The following is a 23,185-nucleotide window of genomic DNA, read 5'->3' as shown; positions in this document are numbered from 1 at the left end:
CGGGGCAAAAACTAACTCTGCCAGCTCTTTTGTTAGGCTTAGGCCCAAAACAATAGGTTTATCCAACCCTTTTCTTTAGACGTCTTAAATTAGAAAAAACAACGAGGAGTCCTTGTCGTACCTTAGAGACTAACAAATTTATTTGGGCATAAGCTTTCGTGGGCAGATGAAGTGGGTTCTAGCCCAAATACATTTATTAGTCTCTAAGGTACCATAAAGACTCCTCATTGTTTTTGCTGATACAGACTAACATGGCTACCACTCTGAAACCTTAAATTAGAAAGACATTTCTAGTCATTTTAAAGTTGATTGTGTCTCAAACATTTCCCATGCAATGCAGGAAATAGCAGTAGAACAAAAAGGAGAAACTGACTAGTTTAGTTTCAGTGTCCAAAAATAGTTGGTGGCATACATTATATGTGATTCTTTCAGTTTTGTAATCTCTAGTGCTAGTGCCAGAGGCTAGGTATCCTAAAGTGGCTTTTTAAAAACGTTGACAATGTTTTCCTCTTAAATGGTGTGGAATCTTTTACCTGTCAAGGGTCAGAGCCTTAGAAACAGCTATGTGGTACGTCATTTGTATTACTTGGCACTATTCCACAAGCAATTGCAAACCCTTTCTGAACCAGCTGCTACTCTCCAGAACTTTATCCCAAATTCTAAACGGATTATGTCTCATGCATGCATGGGGTCTGTTTCTAAAGCCCATGAGTTGTTGATCACTTGCCGATTTGCATTGCAGAAGGGTCCAGTGAGCAATAAAGTACAATCTGCTTCACATCTTAAGTTAATATTCTGCTTGAGTGGAGTATAACATGTGCCTTTTGCTGCATCTGCAGCCAAGGTGTATGCACTTTGATGGTGACTTGCTGTTGATGCTTTTTGGCAATTATATATCTGAAAGTAGCCCTACATGGATGCAGTCTGAAGACCTGCACTCACCCAGGAACTAGCCATGTTTCATTTATAATCTTGGTGGGTATTTGTCCACACCACAACACTAGCTCTTAGGGTTTAGTTACACAGTAAAGATTCACCCCATACACTGGTATAATTATACTGGTATTTTAAACCGCTGTAGTTGTATCAGGTGTATAACTCCTCTGCATGGACACTCTTGTTCTGGGATATGAGTAACTTTTAAGCTAAACCTTTTCAGTTTAGCTTAAACAGATTCTACAGGCTTGTTTACTCTACAGAGCCCTGGCCAGTATAGCTATGCTAGCAAACCCCCTTAGTGGAGATGCAATGTATATCTTGGCCAAAAGAGTAGTTCTGCTAGCTTAGCTAAACCAGCTCCTCAAATGACATTAGCTGTGCTGACAGAGGCACTTCCCTGTCGACATAGTTGAATTTACGCTGTGGCTTTTGCTGGCATAGCTATGTCAGCAAGGGGGATTTTTGGACCAGACTCCTAGTCACCATTGTTGTGCTGGCAAAACTTTGTAGCATAGACCAAGCTCTAAATGACATAAGCGAAACCAGAAAAAGGCATTCTTATACTGAAATAAGAGTGTCCACTTGGGAAGTTACACCAGTATAGCTATAGTGGTTTGAATGCACTCCTTCCCAGATACCAATATAACTTTCCCATGTAGATAAGCTGTTGTATTGTCAGCCTCTACTTAAAAGCTCCGTAGTAGGATTGAGATATATCAGTGGAGTTTGTGGAGAGCCTGCCGGGCTGTATAAATTTAACTTGGGAACCTTACCCTGCTGGAAACATTCATCAGATGGAAGTCCAGCTCTTAGATCTGTAAAAGATAAAGCTCCCTGTGTTTCCTTGGTCAGGCTTCCACTGGGGTTTGCGCGCATGACATAATGATTTTGTTTTTTTCCTGCAGAAATTGTGGATGGAAATGTTAAAATGACACTTGGAATGATCTGGACCATCATCCTTCGCTTTGCCATTCAGGATATCTCTGTGGAAGGTAAATCTCAGAGCCTCCATCTGCTGTTCAAGAATGAGTGAAGGTGGCTTTGGTTGGGGAACAAATAGCTGTGTGCCTTGCCGCAAAGGAGATCCAGTTTCAGGGGTAACTGAATCAGCAGAGGACATACCCTGGATGACACAATGGGGCCCTGAGATCCAACCTGCCCTGAACTCTGACCATCCTTGCTGGCCAGTTCATGGCTTGATATGGATATCCTGGGAGGAGTCTTCGTATCCTGCTCCTTGGAGTGTATTTCAGAGGAGTCGGGAAGGAAAGGGGAAAGGTTAAACCTGGCAATGTGCAGTGGATCTTGGACTCTAGGACATTTCCTGCTGGCTGATCTATGGTATTGCATGGAAATATCGACCCGTGCTAAGCAGCTAGCTCCAAAATGCCAGGTAGACCTACCCTGAGAGAAATAATGGTAAGAAATCAGAAACCTGCATAAGAGATTCATCCCTAGAAGAAGGAAGTTAAATGAGAAACAGAGGTTTGCCGCACTGCTGGTTCGAACAAAGACACTGGGTCAGAATGAATTGGAAACACTGTTCTGCAGCCTATGCAAGGGATCAGAAAATTCCAGGAAAAAACAGGTTAATCTGTGTCTCTTTTGCTTTCTCTCTAGAGACATCTGCTAAGGAAGGGCTTTTGTTATGGTGTCAGAGGAAGACAGCTCCCTACAAAAATGTGAACATCCAGAATTTCCATATCAGGTAAGGTTGGTTGGTTTTTTTTGTTTTTTTTATTAGTATTTGGCTTTCTGATCCTCGTATGTTCATAGGGCTTTTGACACTATTCAGCATCTGGCGTAAGTAACCTCTCAAAGAAGTTCTGAGACTAGTTGTTGTTCTGATATTCTGTAGGAGAAAAGTAGCACCTACTGATTTGCCCAATGTTCCACAGCAAATCAGTGGCAAACCCCACAACAGGACCCAGTTTCCCTGCCTCCCAGTCCCTTTCTCTGACTACAAATGCTGCCTTTGTCAAATACTTTGGAGCATTAAGCTCACTGACGACGCTATCGGTGTTTGTAGGCTGCTTATGAAATAGTACTTCCCGAGTGAAGCTACAAACATTTTTCGGAGAAATTTCCTAAGGTCAGGTCTATATTAGAAACTTGTATCTGTATAGTAATGTTGGTTAGGGAGGTGATTTTTTTGGTTTGTTTTTTTGTTTATTTTTTAAACAATATTTCTGTACAGGCAAAAGCACTCACGTAGACGAAGTTATACTGGTATAAGAGTGATTTTGCCGTTACAGCACACTTTGCTTGGAGAGCCTGTTTAAGCTACACCTGCAAAAGCACTTTTTTGCCTGTCCCAGTAGAACTACCTCAGCAAACCTTTTCTAGTGTAGACGGGGTCTAAGTTTGGGATCTGTTAAGCTATGCAAGTATCACCATGGGGGGACCCTGCTAGTGGGGGTGATGGTATAAAGTTACGTTAAACAAATCCTTACAAAAAGCATAACGGTGCGGAATGATCCTGTCATAGTTGGACGGGAGAGGAGGACAAATTGACGAGGATTGCCAGTTTTGTTTGTTTTTGGTTTTTTCCTTTTCCTCCACCTTTTGAGTTCTACTAAATAAAAGCCCATCCCTCTCCACGGGCAAAATATAGGTAATCTTTTGTATTAATCTGACATTACACCGATCAGGGTAGATTGATTTTAAATCATCAAGTGTGAAGCCTTCATTTAAATAATCAATATTAATTAACTTTTCCATTTGTACTTCAGTTTTATTTTTTAAAGAAAGATGAATTCTCATTGGTTGATAAAACCATTAAAATGTGTTTGATTTACAACTAAAACAGAGCCGTCACACTAGATTGGGTACATCTTTTTGCTATGTAGTAGGGTACACTATTGGTATACGTTTATTTAAGCAATTATACAGTGTAAATATTTTCAGATTCATATTAATTGTATGTTTTTAGCATGTTAGAAAATGGTGAATGATGGGTGGAGTCATACAAAATTTTGAGAACTGAGCCAATCAGAGCTCAGGAAGGGAAAAGCTATAAAATAGTATGAGACCACCCAGATGGGCTCAGTGGGTGATCCCAATGAGGTAGATCGGGGCGGGCAAACTTTGTATTAAATTGAGATTTCATTTTAAATGGGTTTATTTTTTAAGACTTTTTTATAATTTAAATAATAGAATAAAAAATCCATTTTTATCCACCCTGATATTGGTCTATTTTTTGTCCTCCCTTCTCCCACCAGCTTTGGATTCTATGCTGAGGACCGGGGTGGGAGGGGAGAGATGAGGGAGGGCAAATATAGTGCTGATCATAGCCAATAGCAATTGCTCCTCCTCATTCTTGATCTATCCTCTCCTAGAAGATCTTTGGTTTGCATATGAAGACTTTTTTCATCCCTAAGCTCTGTTTCTGCCCTTGAGTGCCTGGGCACTCTATTTAACAATGAAAGTTCTGTGGTGAGTGAAAATTGGCATTAGGGAGGCGGCTGCACTAAGAACCTGGTCCTACACCAAGTCAGTGAGAGCAGGGTGGGGGGTCTAAAGCAGAGGAGAGCCTTGTCCACAGTTGAGTACTTACAGAAGTTGCTATAAGCTAATGAGCCCAAGGGTAAAGATCTAGGTTCCCAGAGTCTTGTCCCCATCTGTCATGCCCCCCCTCCATGTGTCTTCCTGACTGAACACTGTTAATTGTGCTCTCTTCTATCTCTTTTGCAGCTGGAAGGATGGCCTTGGCTTCTGTGCTTTGATTCACAGACATCGCCCAGAGCTCATCGACTATGGGAAGCTGCGAAAGGTACTAGCTTAATTTGATTTAAGTTAAGGAGCAGAGACCCTGGGTTTGTTGAAATTAAGAGGGACTTGAGCTAGCTTGACAAACCAGGAGGAAAACTTAAACTTGCCACTGAAGCTGAAAATATCTTGCCTAGGGGAGGAAAGAGGGGAGAGATCAATGAATTCAGCCTCACTGAAGAAAGCTTTATGAATTGCCTACTGCCATTCCCTGTTTTCACAATGATTTATTGGCAGATAAGAGGAGGGTGTGGTCTGTAGGAAGTATGGATCACGTGTGCCGAGGTCCAATGTGGCAAAATCTGTTAACTCAGTGATGCCAATTCTTTTATGCTATGTGCAAATTACATGAACTAGCCAGTCAAGTCAATGTTAGGTCTGGAGCAAAAAGGTTGGGGCAGGTTACCTGGCTATGAGGTTCCTTTTCACAGAACTAGAGTGAGACAGGCATATGTGCATTCTTTGCCATCACTTGAAATCTTGTAATGCGCTGCCTCCCTAGTGTGGTTAGTCATCTCTGCTGTAGTGTTGGGCTCTTCCTAGCACTTGGATTGGCGCATTAAGCAATTGAAAAGTGTTTATAGGAAAGTTTGATTTTACTTTGAAAAACAATTCTATTAAAATAGGATCTTCCTGCTCAAAAGATCAGCTCCCTGGTGTATTTGAGGCAGATCGGATGACTTGGTGATGAAAGAGTGTTTATTGCTTTGTATACCTGTTAGCTCTCCTGAGCCAGCACAGTATGAAAGCATGAGCTGGATTCTATTCGTACTTCTGCGTTGTCAACAGAACAGTGTACTAAGTTCCAGGTATTTACGCCTGTGCCTACTCGTTGAAGGAAATGAAACCGCACAAATGTCACTGAGGGCAAGAATTTGTGATACTTGGAAACTGAGCATGTTAAATATAGAAATCATTGGGATCATAAGCATAGAACCCCATCGTTAATGGATCTCAGTTCTTGCAATGGTGGGGGCAAGTGGATGGGACCAGTATGCAAATAAGTAGAGTGCAAAAGAGTTAATTAAATCAGCTGTCTGTGTGAGATGCTAACTGCACAATGCCTAATACTCCATACAATCAATAACTTCCAAGGTGTTCACTGTCTTGCAGAGCAGTCAATTTTATTTTCTATCGGTTTTAGCGTCTTGGGATCAGCACTTGATGAATAAACAGTGGAGGTGGACCCCATCTGTTTATACAAACAGCAGCAACAAAAGAAAACAGGTTAAAGTCAACCACATTTTCATTTTTTTTTCCTGTTGGAAAAATAAGGCAGCTAAACAAGGGGTCTTTGAAAATGAAAAATCTAGCAGGGAAACCACAGAGTTCCCCTACTAGAAACAAAAGCCAAAGCCAAATCACCCTGCTGTGAGGAAAGGGAAAGGAAGTTTAGCTGCTCACGTAGCCTGACAGCTTTTCAGAATGAAAACGAGTGGCTGTCCTGTCCAGATGGAGGGCAAGAATTTGGTCTGAGGAGGGATTGACAACCCCTGCTCTTCCCTTGTCTCCTGCCCTTCTTGAAGAAGGTTAAAGAGGAACCTTCTAATGAGAGAAACTCATCAGACCTTTTCTACTGCTTCTTGTCCTCTTTCTCATGGTTGTTTTCCCTTCCCTGTGCACTTTTCTCACCACTGGTGTTCCTCTGCCTCTTCCCCTTGCTTGTTTTGGCTTTGCCTAGACTAGAATTTAAAGGTGTCTTGTTAGCATGTTGTCTACAGCAAAGGCGTTGGCGAGGGACACTGTCTTTAACACACGCTAAACTGGTTGAGCTAAAGCCTAGGAAGAGTGTAGCAGGTAGCCTAGCTCTAACTCTACCAGTTTAGCTCATGTTGAAGACTGCAGGGGGCCTTCTCCATGTTACACTTTTACAACATGTCATCTAGGACAGTGGTCTCCAAACTGGGGTGCGCAAGATGATCCCAGGGGGTGCGTGGCAGCAGAAGCGCCGCCGGACAGCACTCTGCTGTTTTTATTCTTTGGCGGCAGCTCTGCCCGTCCACGGCTGGTGTTCGTAGGGTGACCAGACGTCCTGATAAAAATTTGTAGTTCTTTGTCCCGCGTCCCGACCGATGCACAGTTTGTCCCGATGTTGCGGCTTTGGCCGCTCTGGCGGGGTTGTGGTTTTTTTTTTTTTTTTTTTTTTGCTTCCCCCAGGTCTTCTGGTCATCTTCTGCCGGTGGCGCATCTGCGGCAGGTCTTCCGGTCTTCACCCTGGGGATGCGCGAGCCAAAAAGTTTGGAGACCACTGATCTAGGATGTTGCTAACATGGCTCTTTTTAAATCCTAGTCTCGGCAAAGCCATTTCTCCCTCCTCAGATCCTTGCCTTTTGTCTCTTCAGTTCAGCTCACTTAATTTTCTCCACCTGCCCCCTGGAGACTGCTGTTTCCTACCAGAGTTTGGAGCCTTTCCCCTGGTTCTGCTTCATTCCTGCTAGAGCGGGGTGGCCAACCTGAGCCTGAGAAGGAGCCAGAATTTACCAACATACATTGCCAAAGAGCCACAGTAATACATCAGTAGCCCCCCATCAACTTCACCCCCCCCCATTCCTAGCACCTCCTACCCACCAGCAGCCTCACTGATCAGCACCTCCCCCTCCTTCCCCTCACCTCCCAATCAGCTGGTTCGTGGTGTGCAGGAGGCTCTGGGGGGAGAGGGAGGAGTGAGGGCACGGCAGACTCAGGGGAGGGGGCGGGAAGGGGTGGCGTGGGGACAGGGCCTGTGGCAGAGCCAGGGCTTGAGCATTGAGCCCTCACAGCACACTGGAAAGTTGGCGCCTGTAGCTCCAGCCCCGGAGTCGGTGCCTATATAAGGAGCCGCATATTAACTTCTGAAGAGCCGCATGTGGCTCCGGAGCCGCAGGTTGGCCATCCCTGTGCTAGAGCTTTTGGATCAGTGAGGAGGAGGAGAGCAGCTGGGTAGCAGAGTAAAGACACAGTTTATCTTCGTAGATAAAATGAAGGGAATTGGGCATGTTCTGGACAGATACAGCTGAAGGGAGACACAATTGTCCACATAAAGGAATCTTTGAGATAAGATGGGGATTGTGCTCTTTCAGTGAAGCTCAGACTAGTATTATAATGGGTTTAAGAGGCAGCAGGAAAAACTGACATCTCTTCAATGAAATGTTCACATCTGATGTCCTATTGAGCTGCATCACTAAAAGCTGCAAAAGGGCTCAGCAGTTCTGGAACACATCTGAGCCTTAATAGGCTTGGATGGCAGCAACTACTTGATATTGCAGCTACTTGTTTTGGACAAGTGATTGCTCTTCAGGGCTCTGGTTAATGGTAAGGAAGATGTTGGGGTGAATTCTCTTGGCATGCTGACGGGGCAGTTTGTCAGGAGTTGGGTTTTCCCTTCCCCCATCTCTCCCCTATCTTTAGCCCAATTGCAAACCACGTTTCTGATCTCTTCATTCAGCATGAAGATTGAATGATGGCATAATCACTCCTCCAGTGCTATAATCAGTCCATAAACCTGGCCAGTATAAGATTCATATTGCCATATTGGATGCTTCCTAATTTGTTTAAGACAACTCCTGAAAACATAAGTCATACTAATTGGATTTTTTTCGGCTTCTGCTGCTCTGACAGATACAGTAAGTGCTCTGTGTCTCCACTCCCACCCCCCTCCAACTCCTTCCAGATTGCTGGTTGATAGAGGAATTTTTGTATTGGTGACATTGCAATAATTACCATGGTAACATCTTGTGATATGGGGACTTCAAGCTTACTGGAGGAGGAGAGACATCTCTGAGTGTGTGAGTCAGAGTTGTGGGGTGGTGAGGGAAGGTGGGAGCTGTGGGAGAATCTAACATGAATGTCTCCAGTCAGCAAAAGCAGAGTGCACAAGATAGCTGTTTATTCTGGCCAGGTTTACCAACGATCACAGCTTAAATAGTGGAATCTTTAAACAAGTAAAATACAGCTTTCCTTAATGTTGGCTCAGACAGACTCTAGCAAGCTGTTCCTCTCTTCTTCCCTCATCTACTTTAAAGCTTATCTGAGGCAAATCGATATCAAAGCGCTTCTGCTGGGCCATACCCTTTTAAACATCAGTCTTGTGTGTTCTTTGGGGTGCACAGCCCTAGAAGGAATTGGAGATGTTAGAGAAGTCTCAGCTTTCGTTCTGTGCCAGTCTATTCAGGTTCTCATATCACACCTGTCACTGTGCCATATGAGTACTGCGTTAAACCACATGACTCATATCTGTCACATTACTTCTTTCCTTCTTTTTCTCTATCTTGGGGAAATCTGCTGCATGTGGATTTAAAATAACAAGATGTCTGCGGTGCTGTGTGTTTATATTAGTGAAGGTGAGGGTGAAGAGGTGCATGTTGTGTTTGGAATGGAAATTGTGAGGTTTAGAGGTGGTTCTTAGAATCTGTGGGAGTTCATTCCACAGTCTTGGACTGGCATGTAAGACAGCTCTGTCTCCTGCACGAATGAGCTTCAACTTTGCAGTAGATGCTCTGTAGTTCCTGAGGGGTGGACTTGTTGGCCATAGTCCTCTTCCTGGATCTTTAGGCAATCTTTCAGGTACAAGAGGACTGGATTGTTAAGCACCTTACATTTTGGTGTGATAGTCTACAGGGAGCCAATGTAGTGAGTGGAGGATAGGTATGATGTGCTCACGACGGCCCCTGTTGATGTGGAGAAGTGCTGCTGTGTCTTGTAGCTCCTGAGGAACATGCAGGTAGACTGCATTGCTGTTGTCCAGTCAAGAGGTAACACAGGTTTGTATTACTGAGGCCAGGTCATCACCACTTGCTCAGGATGGGACACAGTCTCCTAGCCAGCCCGAGATGGTGTAGTGCACTGCTCATGTCCAGTGCTGTATGAGAACTAATGTAAGCATGGAATACAGGGACACTCCTAAACTGGACTGTCTTGACTAATTATGCATCTTCCAGCAGAAGACTGCACCATTGCTATAAATTTCTCAAAGCATTTCTCTTTGCCAGCTCGCACAGTCTGAGTTTTGCCCAAGTTTAGCTCCCCTGTTCATCCATGAGCTAGTCTTTGTCAAACACTAAGTTATTTGCTTGCAGCTTTGGTCATCAGCTTCGTTCCCCTATAGGCCACTGAATCTTGCATTTTTGTTATCTACAAAATTTATATATGTACGGACTTGTCTCGCTTTGTGTTCACTTTTGCATACAACAGGGCTTCTAGCGCTTCCTCTGGGAGAACTTCTACGTAGTAGATCTTCCTTTCAGGAAACGCTTCCTAACTTTCAGCCACAACATTTCTTGTTAACTAGGTTCCATTACGCTAAGCTGTACCCCTCCTGTGCCAGGCCTAGATTCCTCTCCCTCTTTGGTGTTGGAAGGGTGTAGATACTGTCTGATATGCAAATGAGTTTGACTTCATGTATTTGCTGCTCCCTTTCCTGAAGGAGGTGTTGCTGAATCTGACCACTCTTCAAAACACATGTTCAAACGGGTCTGTGCCAGTGAAGTGTATCAGTGCTGGTTTTTGTTTTAAAAGGCCGTTTAAATGCCAAACTGTTTAATGGTCACTTATGACTGAGAAATTAGACTGTATGTGGCGTTTCTGTACAGTAATGAAAATGCCATGTGGGCTAGGGGACAAATTAGTGAGAGAGCCAGCACTTAGGATTTCTGAATTTTAATGCAACAGACTGGCTGAAAATTTAATGTAGTTTAATGAATAAAAGGTCTTTTTTCTTTTTTCTCTCTCAAGCAATGGGTCTAAGGCCCTGCCTACATAAGGTGAAGGAATATGGCTATAAGTGTTGTTTGGAGTTTGCCAAATTCATGAAATACTGTGTATCCTCACACAGTAGCTGATGTAAGTGTTTTACAAGCACTGACTTACTAGCTGATCCCAATGCCTGAGCTGAGGTCGTTAGTGAAGCCCCGGCTGAACGGGCACGGCTTATTATGGTTTCTCCCCAGCGCAGATAGGCAACAAGAATGTTGCATGTGAATTGGTGTGTCCAGTCCTCTTAACCCCATCCCACAATGCAGTGCTTTGTGGCTGCCTACAATCCCCTACCCCCTGAATCAGTGCTAGACAGGTGCATCTAAAAGCACGGATACAATCACAGTGATGAGTGTATCGTGTCTGGACAAAGCAAAAGGGTGCCATCAGGCAGCATTGGTTATTTGTGGCTATGGCTCTCATAATGACAAGTGTGACAGCCATCAGTTTTATGCCAGCTGTGTTCATACAATGGTTTCCTAACTTAATATAGACCCATGCCATTTAGATTAATGGACAAACTCTTTTCAGCCTTGATTGAGGGGAGGTAGGATGTTTTGTTTTTGTTTGTCAGTGAGCAGGAGGGGAGCTTAGGGTTGTCACATTTTGTCAGCCAAATGTCACTTTTTTATTTTAGGCAGGGACCCAAGTGTTATGGAAGCAAGAGGAAGAAATATCTCTCTAACTTGTAGCAGGCAGGAAATACCAGGGAAATGCACAGATTGCACCTCTGTAGTCTAGCAACACTAGAAAATGACCTATTGCTGGCAATGGTTGTCTGCAACAAAAACCAGTGCAACAAAAAACAGAACTGCAACTAGCCTCCCTTGCTCCTCCTCATCTGGTGTTGAAAATCATTATCTGCAAATGTAGACAAGGCACTTTAAAACCAGCATAGAAAAAGTGACCAGTAGTACCATGTTCCACCAGGTTGTCACGCTTTTTGAAATGCCACTGAACGCATTTTGGTTTGGTCTACACTGATACTTAGACTGTGTTCAGTACTGTAACAGTACGGGGACTCTCCAGATGGTGCTATTACAGATGGCCGTCTTGGCTCTGTCTATCTGAATGTGTAGGAGTTAGAGCTTGAAGTGCTTATTGTTAATTGTGATGCACTCCTTTTTAGATGTTGACTGTATTGCCAACAGAGTATTTTTGCCGGTGTCTCTGTATGTGTCCGTTTCACTGATAAAGTTTGCAGATGACACACAAACTGGGGGTCAGTCAGTAATACAGAGTGATCTAGATTGCTTAGTAAGATGGGGGAACAAGCAAACAATACATGTTTTAATACAACTAAATGAAAACGTATACATCTAGAAACAAACAATGTAGACCATAGTTACATGATGGAGGATTCGATCCTAAAAGCAGTGACCGAAGAAGATTTTTGGGGGAGGAGATGCACAGTGAGCTGAACATGAATTCACAGTGCGTCACTGTGGCCCAAAGGGGTGATGTAACCTTTGGATGGATAAATAGGGGAATCTCGAGTAGAAGTAGAGAGGTTATTTTACCCTATATTTGGCACTGGTACCACCACTGCTAGAATACTGTGTCCAGTTCTGAGGTCCACAATTCAAGAAAGACTTTGAAAAGTTGGACAGGGCTTAGAGAAGAGCCATGAGAATGATTAAAGGATTAGAAAACTTGCCTTATAGTGATAGACTCAAGGAGCTCAATCTGTTAAGTTTAACAAGAGACGGTTCAGGGGTGATTTTGATTACAATCTAGCAGAGAAAGGTATAACAGTCCAATGGCTGCAAGTTGAAGCTAGACAAATTCAGACTGGAAATAAGGCCTAAATTTTTAACAGTGAGAGTAATTAACCATTGGATGAATTTACCAAGGATCATGATTGATTCTTGATACTGGCAATTTTAAAATCACGATTGGATGCGTTTCTCTAAAAGCTCTGCTCTAGGAACTATTTTGGGGAAGTTCTCTGGCCTGTGCTATACAGGAGTCAGACTAGATGAACGCTATGGCCCCTTCTGGCCTTGGAATCTATAAATCTACTTATTTTCTAAGGCACAGAGTTAGTGCCTACAGGTTATACCTACGCAAAGAAACAAAAAATTGCTACACGGTGCCAAAATATTACACATATTGGTTTAGGGGGAATTGTTTCTGAAAACTGTAGATGTTTCAATGTTCTAACCTAGATAAGACTTTAGTGTGGGGACTGCACAATGACCAGTGCTGCAAAGGGCCCACAGGTGCGAGACCAGGCTCTTTTTCTTTCATAATTGCTTCTATCCAAGCACATTTAGCTTACACCCTCCTGCTTTGCTTGGTCCAAGAGAGGTGGCTTGTTAATCCAATTTCACTTGAAGCTGCATCTCGTCGGTCACTGCAATAAGCAACTGCACCAAGCCTTAAGTTTGGGAGTTAAGGGGCACAGAAAAGCCAAATATGAAGGATAAACTGCATGGAATTTCTTCATCTCCTAGCACTGGGGAAGGTCAGGGCTACACCACTCTTATATTGATGAGAATGTGCTGAGAGAGACAGTCTTCACACTATCCTGAAAACCTGTTAGTGTTAAACACTAGTTAAACACTACCAACTGCCATGTAGACTGTCCACCAATAGAAGCTACTGGTTCCAGTGCCAACAACATAAAAGTTGATGGTATACATGTTATTTAGTCTCTTTGGCAGCTTATTTCACACAAATGGAATGATTTTTGGGAGCATAACCACCATGATTGTGTGGCTATTGCAATATTTTCACAGAATAAGACTAAATCTCATTTCCATAGCTGTTTGATGCAAAGCTGAATAATCTGTAGTCCGAAAGTTCTCAGACTGGTTGGGAGGCATTAGATAGTTGGTATCTATGTTTGAACACTTAATGATTTCTCACAGGGCTTTCTTTTCTGATGACTCCTGCCTTTGGAATGCTAGCCCCTTGTTTGGTCCTTTAGAGTCTAGTTATCTTCATGGTATGGTCAAGGCACACTTACTTTCTTTAGGATTTGACTGACTACCTTTTAAGCTCTGTAACTGAAGTGCATTTCTGCCCTGGCAATAGGTATAATAGAAATTAATTAAAATATGCTATATGTTTTCAAGGGCCAGATAGTGTCTGGTAAGTGGGAATACCTTGGATGGAGGTTTAATACACATACAAAAGACAGGACCTTTACTTAAAAAAAACGAAAACAAAAAAAAAGATCTTGCAGAGTAAGGATTTGTTCTGGGTGTCCTGGGAAACTGCCTTTTCCTCCCACTCAACTGTGTGCAATGAACTGTACACCGGCTGGTAACCGTACTCAAGCCCAGAGGTAGCTGCCATCATAGTGTTGCTAGATGTAAATAGTTGGTGAAGCATTTTGAAATTTTGGGGGGATAAATGCTGTTTAAATGTAAAATACCATTGTTACTATCCATATGACATTGCATCTATAGTAGGGCAAATTAGAACCTTTTAATTAGGCTGTGAGATATGCATAACTTTTCCTATTGTTGCATCTTTATATCAAGATTGAGTGTCTTTCTAAAATATATGCTCTACCTCAGTGGTTCTCAAACATTTGTACTGGTGACCCCTTTCACAGAATATGCCTCCGAGTGTGACACTCCCTCCCTCCTTATAAATTAAAAAAACTTTTTTTTTTAATAGTTAACACTATTATAAATGCTGGAGGCAAAGCGGGGTTTAGGGTGGCAGCTGACAGCTCATGATCCCCACGTAATAACCTCATGACCCCCTAAGTGGTCACGGCCCCCAGTATGAGAACCCCTGCTGTAAATCAAGCAGAAGCTATGGGCTTGATGCAGGAGCAATTGCAGGGGTGGGCAAACTTTTTGGCCTGAGGGCCACATTGGGGTTCCGAAACTGTATGGAGGCCCGGGTAGGGAAGGCTGTGCCTCCCCAAACAGCCTGGCCCCCACCCCCTCCCACTTCCTGCACCCTGACTGTCCCCCTCAGAACCCCTGACCCATCCAACCCCCCTGCTCCTTGTCTCCTGACTGCCCCCTCCCGGGACCTCCCACCCCAATCCCCTCTCTGTCCCCTAACTGCCACGACCCCTATCCTCAGCCCCATCCAACCTCCCCTGCTCCCTGTCCCCTGACTGCCCCCCAGGACTCCCTGCCCCCTTACCATGCCGCTCAGAGCACCACGACTGGCAGCTGCGCCACCCAGCCAGAGCCAGCCACACTGCAGCACTGCCTGGCAGGAGCTTGCAGCCCACTGTCCAGAGCGCTGGCAGCACAGCGAGCTGAGGTTGCAGGGGAGGGGCTGGGGGCTAGCCTCCCCGGCCGGGAGATATGGGGCTCGGCAGGACAGTCCCTTGGGCTAGATGTGGCCTGCGGGCCATAGTTTGCCCACCTCTGAGCTATTGAGTGGAATTCTATGACCGGCAGGAGGTCAGACTAGATGATCATAATGGTCTCTTCTGGCCTTAAAAGCTAGGAATCCCCACACCCTTTAGATTCTTTTGTTAAATCTGTTTGCAAAGTTGACTCCTAACCAATCAAATGCATATACTTGTGGTTCCTGTTAATGCCATCAGTCACATGGCTGAGTCCCCAGGCACTGCTTTTAAAATGAACCCATTTATTTAATCTGCTATGGTGCCTGCTGCATCAGTGGTTTCATATATGTATTTCTGTCAGTCCAACTTAGTTATCTGAAGCAAACCAAACAATGATGCTCTGTGGTTTCAGAGAAATATTGTTTCTCTTGCTGCATTTTGATGCTAACACTCTGGCTCTTCCTTTCCTAGGATGATCCTCTTACTAACCTAAACACAGCCTTCGACGTGGCTGAGAAGTATCTGGACATCCCCAAGATGTTGGACGCAGAAGGTAAAGTAGAATCCAATTTTTGTTTTTAATTTTGGTTTTTCCCAAGATATTCCCCGCCTCTTCTAGTTGGACATGTATTATTCCAGATCTGCCTAATCTTGAATGCCCTCTCCATCACCACACCCCAAACAAATAGAGTAAAGGTTACAACAGAAAAATGAATCTCTTGTTCTGTTTCTCTCTTCCTCCTGTGCCCCTCATTCTCCCATGTCTGCTCAGTAGTTTTCAATCTGGGGCTGATACAGTGGGCAGAGACACGTAATACTTGGATATATCTATCTGACTGGGGTGGTGCTCCATACTGGATACCAAACTGATTTGTGAACCAACACCACATTATGTGGTGGCCCTACATATAATGAATGGGAGAAAACATCAAAACAGACCAACTTCAGTTATTTCCTAAATATTGTCATGGTATCATTGTCCCCATCGTACTGTGCTTGATACATGTTGGCATCCCATCTCTGGCCCATAGCTCCCTATTAGTTACAGTAAAGTCTCCAATTTGGGTTGGATCTAGTCTTCAGTTCCCACAAGCCAGACTCCTGACTACAAGAGTTTGCCTGTACCTAATACTAATTTGTCATCTCTGTAGTCAGAAGCCTGCACTGTCATTACTGCTGTTTGTAAAGGTTTCCATTCTCTTGCCATGAATCTAAAATTTACCTAAGATCTTGGTTTCCCCATATCCTTTCAAGATCTAGATTTAGTGGTTCAACAGACAGTCCAGTGCAGGACATACTCTTCCCTCGATCGAGGATTCGTATCCTGGACCCTTTTTTGGTGTAGTTGGTTGCTGCCATTTAAATGAAGCCATTTGTTGAGGATTAGAGGAGGGTGTGGAGAACGAATTTGGCAAGAACAACTCTGCCAGTTTTCTCTAGATTTCTCCAACCCACTCTTTTACCATGTCTGGTACTGTAAACTGCTTCCCTCTGAACTGCTCAGTCATATTAGGCATGAGAATACAGCACTGACCAGTTCTGGAAGCAAAGGGAGGGATCCACTTTTTCAGAAGTGCCTCTTATAGAAAGTAACTGGTTATCTGAAGGCATTTGGGGCAGCAGGGATTACCTTTTAGAAACATGAAGGGTCCCGTTTGGAAGGCTCCAACTCTCTCATTTGCACTTCAGTCTGCTGGCCAGGTCTTCGTTTGTACAGTGGGTGTTTGCCCAAGGCCAGCTGACTCTGAAGAGGGAGGCTATGTTCCAGGCTTGGTTTGGGAAGTGAAGACCTGTGTAAAATAACATATCTCTGTGGTGGGGATACACACAATTAAAACTGGTTAACCAGCGTTTGGACAACTAGCAATTTACTGTGCACACTTTTTTGATGCAGGGTTCCCAGCCTCAGTAACCAGTCATGCTTCCTCCTGCCCTTGCCTGCTCCTCACTATTGTGATCCCAAGGAATTGCCCTGTTTCTGGGATAGATTTTATTAGACTGTCTCCTCCAGGTGCTCCCAAAGAAATCTACCCCAGAAATAACTGGGTCTAGTTTTGGGAATGATAGAAACAGATGGTTAAGGCCATGCAGGATTTCTCCTGCTTTGTCAGAGCAGCTCTCCTTCCTAAAGGAATAGAACAAATGTGCGTACCTCTGCAGTGTAAATACCGATGGCCTGATCTTCAGAGGTGTTGAGTTCCCACCGACAGTAATGGGACTTGGAACACTTGGCACCTTTTGAAAATCAGACCATCCATATGTTGGGGTGATTTGAGGGGGAGGAAAAAACTCACCTCAAGAACTTTTAGGGGACGGAGAAGTTGAATTATGCTAAAACTATAAACACAACAGCCTCTTGGTGCTTTGCTGGGTTCATCCCACCGATTCAACTGACAGCTCTGCCTTGGCTGGATCCATCTAGAGAGGGACGAAATGTTCCAACATGAAACATACTGTGATCCCATTAGGTTTTCCATGGGCTAGATTACACCTCCTCTTGGGAGTTTTGTTGATGAGGGAAGGGTTGCTGGAGAGGGTCAGGGAGTCCTGTGCAAAGAGTGTGCAGAGTAGGACTTTCCTGTGACATGTACATGCCCCACACCAGGTGTCCTGGACCGTTCTGGCTCTCCTCCCTTGCTCTTCTCCCATCAGTCGATATGCTCTTAACTTCAGGTTTTTTTTGACAGACATTGTTGGAACTGCCCGCCCTGACGAGAAAGCCATCATGACCTATGTTTCTAGCTTCTACCACGCCTTCTCAGGAGCCCAGAAGGTATCGCAGGATTCCAAGCTCCCTCCACACAGCGCACCTGGTCCTGTTGCTAATGTCCAAACCTTTTTTCTTTCTCTCTCTCCTCTCTAGCTACGGGCATCTTTATATTATTTTTTGGTAGAGTTGGCTGTTGGTTCAAAGTGGTGTCCCAAACATAATAATTTGGGGGGCAGGGATTGGGAGAGCATATCCCTACAGTCAGTGTACAATAAAGCCACAGGACTGCCGAGTGCACATTAATCCTGTGGTACTGGGAGCTCTGCCCTCAAGCTTCCCTCTCGACTAGCTGAGCACCAGGTCTTGTCACACCAGTAAGACTAGAATTGGAAATCAAACCTAAATCTTTAATACAGTGTTGCAGTGCTTTCCTGGTAGGCCACCGAACTTGCTGTGCAGTTGCTGTGGTTCCCTTATGTTCAGACACTACAGCATACCACCACTGGAGTTTATTTCTGATGAATCCACTTTTTGGCGAGGGTGGGGAATGTGGCTGGGCAGGAGGTTTCAGAAAGAGCACAGAGTGGCAAAGCTAACACATTCACTCGCCCTTATACACATTCACTACACCTGAGCTATAGGGTCTCTAAGGCCTGGTCTACACTACAGGGGAAATTCGATCTAAGCCATGCAATTTTAGGTACATGAGTAACGTAACTCAAATCGATGTAGCTTAGATCTACTTACCGCCAGGTCCACACTACATGATGTTGATGGGAGACGCACTCCTGTCAACTCCCCGTACTCTTCTTGATCCGATGGAGTACAGGAGTTGACAAGAGAGCGATCTGCAGGCAATTTAGCAGGTCTTCACTAGACCCGTTAAATCAACTGCTGATGCATCGATCCTGATTCTCTTCCCTTACTCCTTGGGCATCTGTGGAAGTATTTCTTAGACTGAGCCACTGGAGGGATCATCCCAAATACTAAGCTGCCACTCTCGTTGCAGAGTTCAGCATAACACCTATTCCTTTTACACAGTGAACTCAGCCCAGATTCAGCTTGCCTTTGAAGAGTTTATCTGACATACCCTCTAGTGCTGTGGCTCTCAAAATAGAGGGGATCACATATTGCATCTGAGACACCCGCTTTTCCCTTTTTCTTTCCTCCCTTGTGTCCCCCATGGTGGAGGTTGGACAGATGTGTCCTTGCTGTATTTTGCCAAGCAATTGCCTGCCGTTATGTAGTTACTTAAAGAAAGTATTGCTAAGTGAGACCTGATAAATCTCCCTCAAAAATCAAACACACTGTAACTGCTTCAGTGCCATAGGATTATTCAGTGCACACTGAAGCAGAGTCGGAAATACTCTGTAAGAAGGCAGTCTGATCTCTGCAATGGCCTGGCCACTTAAGACTCATGAGCCTTTCAAGAGAAGACTCTCAAGATGCTAAAGCAATAAATAAATTTTACTCATTCTCATGGCTGGGTCAGGCCCACTGACTGTGGGGCTGTGAAAATATGTAATTTGGAGGTTGGCTTGGAAGAAGAACTGGATGCTGGGAGGAGAAAGGGGTGGTACCACTTTGATCCACAGAGCCAACCCTGCTGGTCACTTTCTGATCCGAATTCCCAGCTCTCCGCATGGAAATCTATTTGGCCTGTCCTGCAATGCATGATGGGAAGTTTTCTCCCCCTCTCTCACGCCACCCATGACTGTTTATTTTATTCTATGTGCTGCTTCTTACTTTATCCTTTCAACCTCTTTTCCTTCTTTGCACAGATATTATAGGCCCGCTAAGGCCGGATGAGAAGGCCATTATGACCTATGTTTCATGTTACTACCACGCCTTCTCAGGTGCGCAGAAGGTGAGACATTACTCCTAACAAAACCCTCCCTCTTCTCTTCCCTGCCCTCCCAACAGTTAACTCTCTGGGAAACATCTCAAACCTTTGGTCCATGAACATAGAGGCAGGGAATCCCATGCTGTCGCTGCACTGAGCGATCTAACCACATACATAGCTGTTCTGGGATGTATGATCTTTAACCTGGCTGAAGAAGTTATATGAGGAAACTATGGATTCAGAAAGTGTTCTTTAAACATACTTCAGCTCTTCCCTTTGTGCCTCTCTCTGCATCCACTCCCATGTGGTGGATACAAGATTCCTGTCCAGGGTGGGCACAACCCCACTGACGAAGCCAACAGGAAGAAATTGACCTTTGGACTCCATCACTCTTGACTGGATGATGTGTATATCAAAGCAACAAGCTTAATTTCTGCCTTGTCAAGCATAGTCTTGTTCTGAAAGCTGATTAAGATGGGACTGTTGAGGGTCTCATTTTGCAGCTGCCAGCTTCCCTCCCTACTGAGCTCCCACTGGGTCAGGGGCCTCTTCCTGGGCCAATTTCCAACGATATGTGAGCTGCCTAGGAGGAAGTAGCCCATAATTTTCTACCCCTAGACAGTGCTCCAGCTGCGAGTTTCATCCCTAATCAGTCTTAGTTGAACCATCTGAACTTCCCTTCTCTTACCCATATCTCCTCTCCTGGCTCCTCTCCCTTTTGTTCTTTTCTTCCCACTCATTCGCCTCCCTTCACCAACCACCTGTTTTTCCCTCCTTCTGTCAGCTTTATCTTCTGCAATATTTTCTTTGGTTCTTTCTCTGCTTTTATTCCAAGCCCCTTTGCCTGGCACTGGGTGGCTTACCCCCAAAGGAGCGGATTAGCCAGCTCAGAGATCCCTGCCTCCCACTGGGCAACAGTTTTCTAAAACGCCAATTTTCTAGTAGTGCTTTGTATAGGAGGAAAGCTCTGTGCACTGTTAAGTGAAGGTGTGCATTCTCCTCCTCCCCTCCTCCTCCAAGCTCAAGGGGATTCAGACCAGGGGCTTTGGATATATGGTCCAAAGCCTGAGACTTAGACCCATCTCTAATTAACATATTACAAACAGGACAAAAATTTCCCTTCTTTCTCACAACTACTTTCTATAAAGGATGCACAGTCCACATTCTTCCCAAGGGAGAGTCATGTTGGCAGCATACTAAGCACCTCAGGGCTACACGTAGTTTATACAAATCAGTGCTGATGGTAGCCAGCATCAGTTTTAATACCAAGATGCTACCCACAGGTTACAGGTTCCACATGTAAAGAGCTAGCTTGAACCATAAGAGTTTATTTTTTTTATTTTTATTTTTTATTTAGATCAAGCTGGAACATTGCATGCTGGGACCTGCTCTGTTTTATGCAAAATAGGTGCAGCTCTGGTTCCTAGCAAATTGCAAGTGTGGTACTCCATTTGGACAGTGCTGAAGTAGGTTCACCTACTTGACATATATGGGTTTGGTGGTGGCTTTGCCATGAGAATCCTGGCTAGTAAATTATTTGAAACTCTTCACAGCAGGCTAAGTGGAATACAAGCCATCTGATGCTTTCCCATAAAGACCATTCTCCCAGAGCCCATGCCAGACTAACCACCAGCCGCAGTATTTTCCAGTTGCCACACACACAGTTCTTCAGTTTAGGTTGATGGCAAACCTAAAATGTGGGTAGAAGGTGAAAGAGCTGGCTAGGTTTCTGATGGCGTTAAAGGTGCTGCCCCTCAATCCTATGTTCTCCTCTTCTCCCATCCCACTCCATCCTTTGAAAATATTTGCAGCAGCTCCTGTGCCCATTTCACCAATTAGTGCTGGTGCCAGGGCTTCTATTGATACTGTAAACAGAAACATTGTCTACTGCCACAATGTCTGAACCAAGTAATTGGAGTAAGAATCAGAGAATTTGCTTCTTAGCTATTAAGGTTTGAATCCATGTAGTCTAACTGGCTTATAGGGAGGATTAAAAAAAATTGATTAAATTGTCAATTTGCCAGCAATTTAACTATGACTGGAGGGTAGGGTGTAGCTCCTTTTTGAAGCTCTCCCAGGGCCAGTCCTACATTATCCAGCTGTTGAGTGACAAGTTTAAAATCTTGGGCTAATACAGAGTGATTACTGAGCATGGCTCTCACTAGGTCTAGGAGCACAGTGTGTCTTTTAAAGCACTGCCGTCTCTTATTTGATTAGGTGAGTTACTATGATGTTGCTCCATTTTTCATTCAGATTTCTCATTACTGCTACCGGCCCTGAAGGGGAGGTCACATGATCAGCTTTCTGCTTCTTTCATTCTCTTATACTGAGTCTTTAAAGGTACAGGGGCCCCAGCCTGACGTGACATTTGTGTGGATGGCTACTTTTCCTTTAAATGATTTATATATAAAAATATGTCTATACTTGCTTTGGTTGGTTTGCTTGTTTTCTAACTGCTTCTAACTTTCACAACACTAAACTGCATGGGTGTTTAACTACTGGTTGGGTTCAATATGTTTTAATATATTGTAAAACTTCACTTTTGCAGTGAAATTTTCTGAATAACTTCTTGCCATTTTATAACGTGTTTGTTTGGTATGCAGTGTTCTGGGGTGCTCTTGGGAATATGTATTTGTCATAGGCAGGTGGCCACATCACAGAAACCATTATGGTCCTAGATCGCTTTATTGACATTCTCAGCAGGGAGACCCAGGGTTGAATAGGCCATGGAGACCACTCCCCTTTCATCCCTAGAGGGGTAGCTCCTCAAGGCCAGGATTAAGACACATGGGCAAGATAATGTGGGCAAAGCTTATGGTGTCACTGCCTGTGTCGTATCTCTTCTGTGGCTAGAGTCTCTGGGACTGTCAGTCCAGAACCTTTCAGGAGCAGCAAATCGTCCATAAACATTCCTTTAATAAAGGAACATGTGGTGAGCCATCTAGACATTACGTAGATTGTGTTTACATTCCACTCCTTTCCTTAAACATTCTGCTGCTGCCATCACTGCTGCTCCTTCTCTCCTGGGAGCACTGGTGGGAGCACAAATGGAGATCACATGGAACATTGTTTAATCCTAATCACAGTAGGTCAGCATAACACATTGCCTGCAACTCTAGCAGTTGTAGCACCATGTCTACTGTAATGCTCCTACTGTTCTTGTAGTAACAGGACGAGTTAGCAAGAAGTCCAGTGTAGGCAGGGACACTGAAGCAGGAGTTGGTGTAGGGGAGAGAGAGAGACTGACTTCCAAACAAGCTAAACATCGGCAATTGGGGGATATTTTTGTTTGGACACACGGACACCCAAAATGTGGGGGGGACTGGAGGAAATCTGCCATCAAACACATGTAAATATACCTGTTTAAAATGGAATCCCTACTGCTTAGTTGGCTGCTGCCACAGCCACATGTGAATAACAGGGTTGGAGAATTAACACCCCCCCCCCCCCCAAAAAAAATCCCCACCGCCCTGGGTACTAGAGAGAGAGAGATCCACCTCAAACTTTAAAGTCACATTGGATGTAGGGACACTGGGTATGTCTTTTTGAGATATCATTTGATATTCTGTCTGTAAAGTCCACCTGGATGGCAAAAATGAGCCTTTGGGACCAGCCAAGAGGAAGTTAAAATCAAAACAAGAGCATGCTTTCTGACATTTTAAACTGTCCTGAGCACTTCTCGTTTATACTTTTTACCAAAATGGCTCTTTCCCCTTTAAAGACCATTTCTACATGTTCTTATTAATGTAGTTAATATTTGTATACCCGCTAGCTGGCCTAGTTTAGCTATGGGAGAGATGACTGAACACACACTTTTTGAGCCTCTTCCCAACGACTAAGATCACCAGTTCCTTTGGGACTGTACGACTCGTATGTCATTTTGAAGCTTATGATTTTTATTGCTACTCTTGCTACCTCACATCAGCCG

At 44.2% G+C, this 23,185-nt stretch overlaps 1 protein-coding gene across 8 annotated transcripts in view; it reads left to right on the top strand.

Annotated features, from left to right (window-relative positions):
• Positions 1-23,185, top strand: part of ACTN1 (actinin alpha 1) — a 137,882-nt gene that overhangs the window by 85,384 nt on the left and 29,313 nt on the right. For 3 of the 8 annotated variants that reach the window (XM_074955537.1, XM_074955533.1, XM_074955531.1), the window contains exons 4-8: positions 1,845-1,931; positions 2,560-2,647; positions 4,633-4,711; positions 15,176-15,257; positions 19,196-19,281. In XM_074955537.1, the coding sequence (XP_074811638.1) occupies positions 1,845-1,931; positions 2,560-2,647; positions 4,633-4,711; positions 15,176-15,257; positions 19,196-19,281 (422 nt within the window). Of the gene's footprint in view, positions 1-1,844; positions 1,932-2,559; positions 2,648-4,632; positions 4,712-15,175; positions 15,258-17,391; positions 17,478-19,195; positions 19,282-21,525; positions 21,598-23,185 lie in introns of those variants that run through there. The other 5 variants (XM_074955532.1, XM_074955536.1, XM_074955530.1 and 2 more) reach the window with 3 other exon arrangements.

The sequence above is a fragment of the Natator depressus genome, chromosome 6, assembly GCF_965152275.1.
Source record: "Natator depressus isolate rNatDep1 chromosome 6, rNatDep2.hap1, whole genome shotgun sequence".
Classification (NCBI taxonomy): Eukaryota; Metazoa; Chordata; order Testudines; family Cheloniidae; genus Natator; species Natator depressus.
The sequence above is the reverse complement of the archived record's forward strand: the minus strand, read 5'-3'. Positions and strand labels throughout refer to the sequence as shown.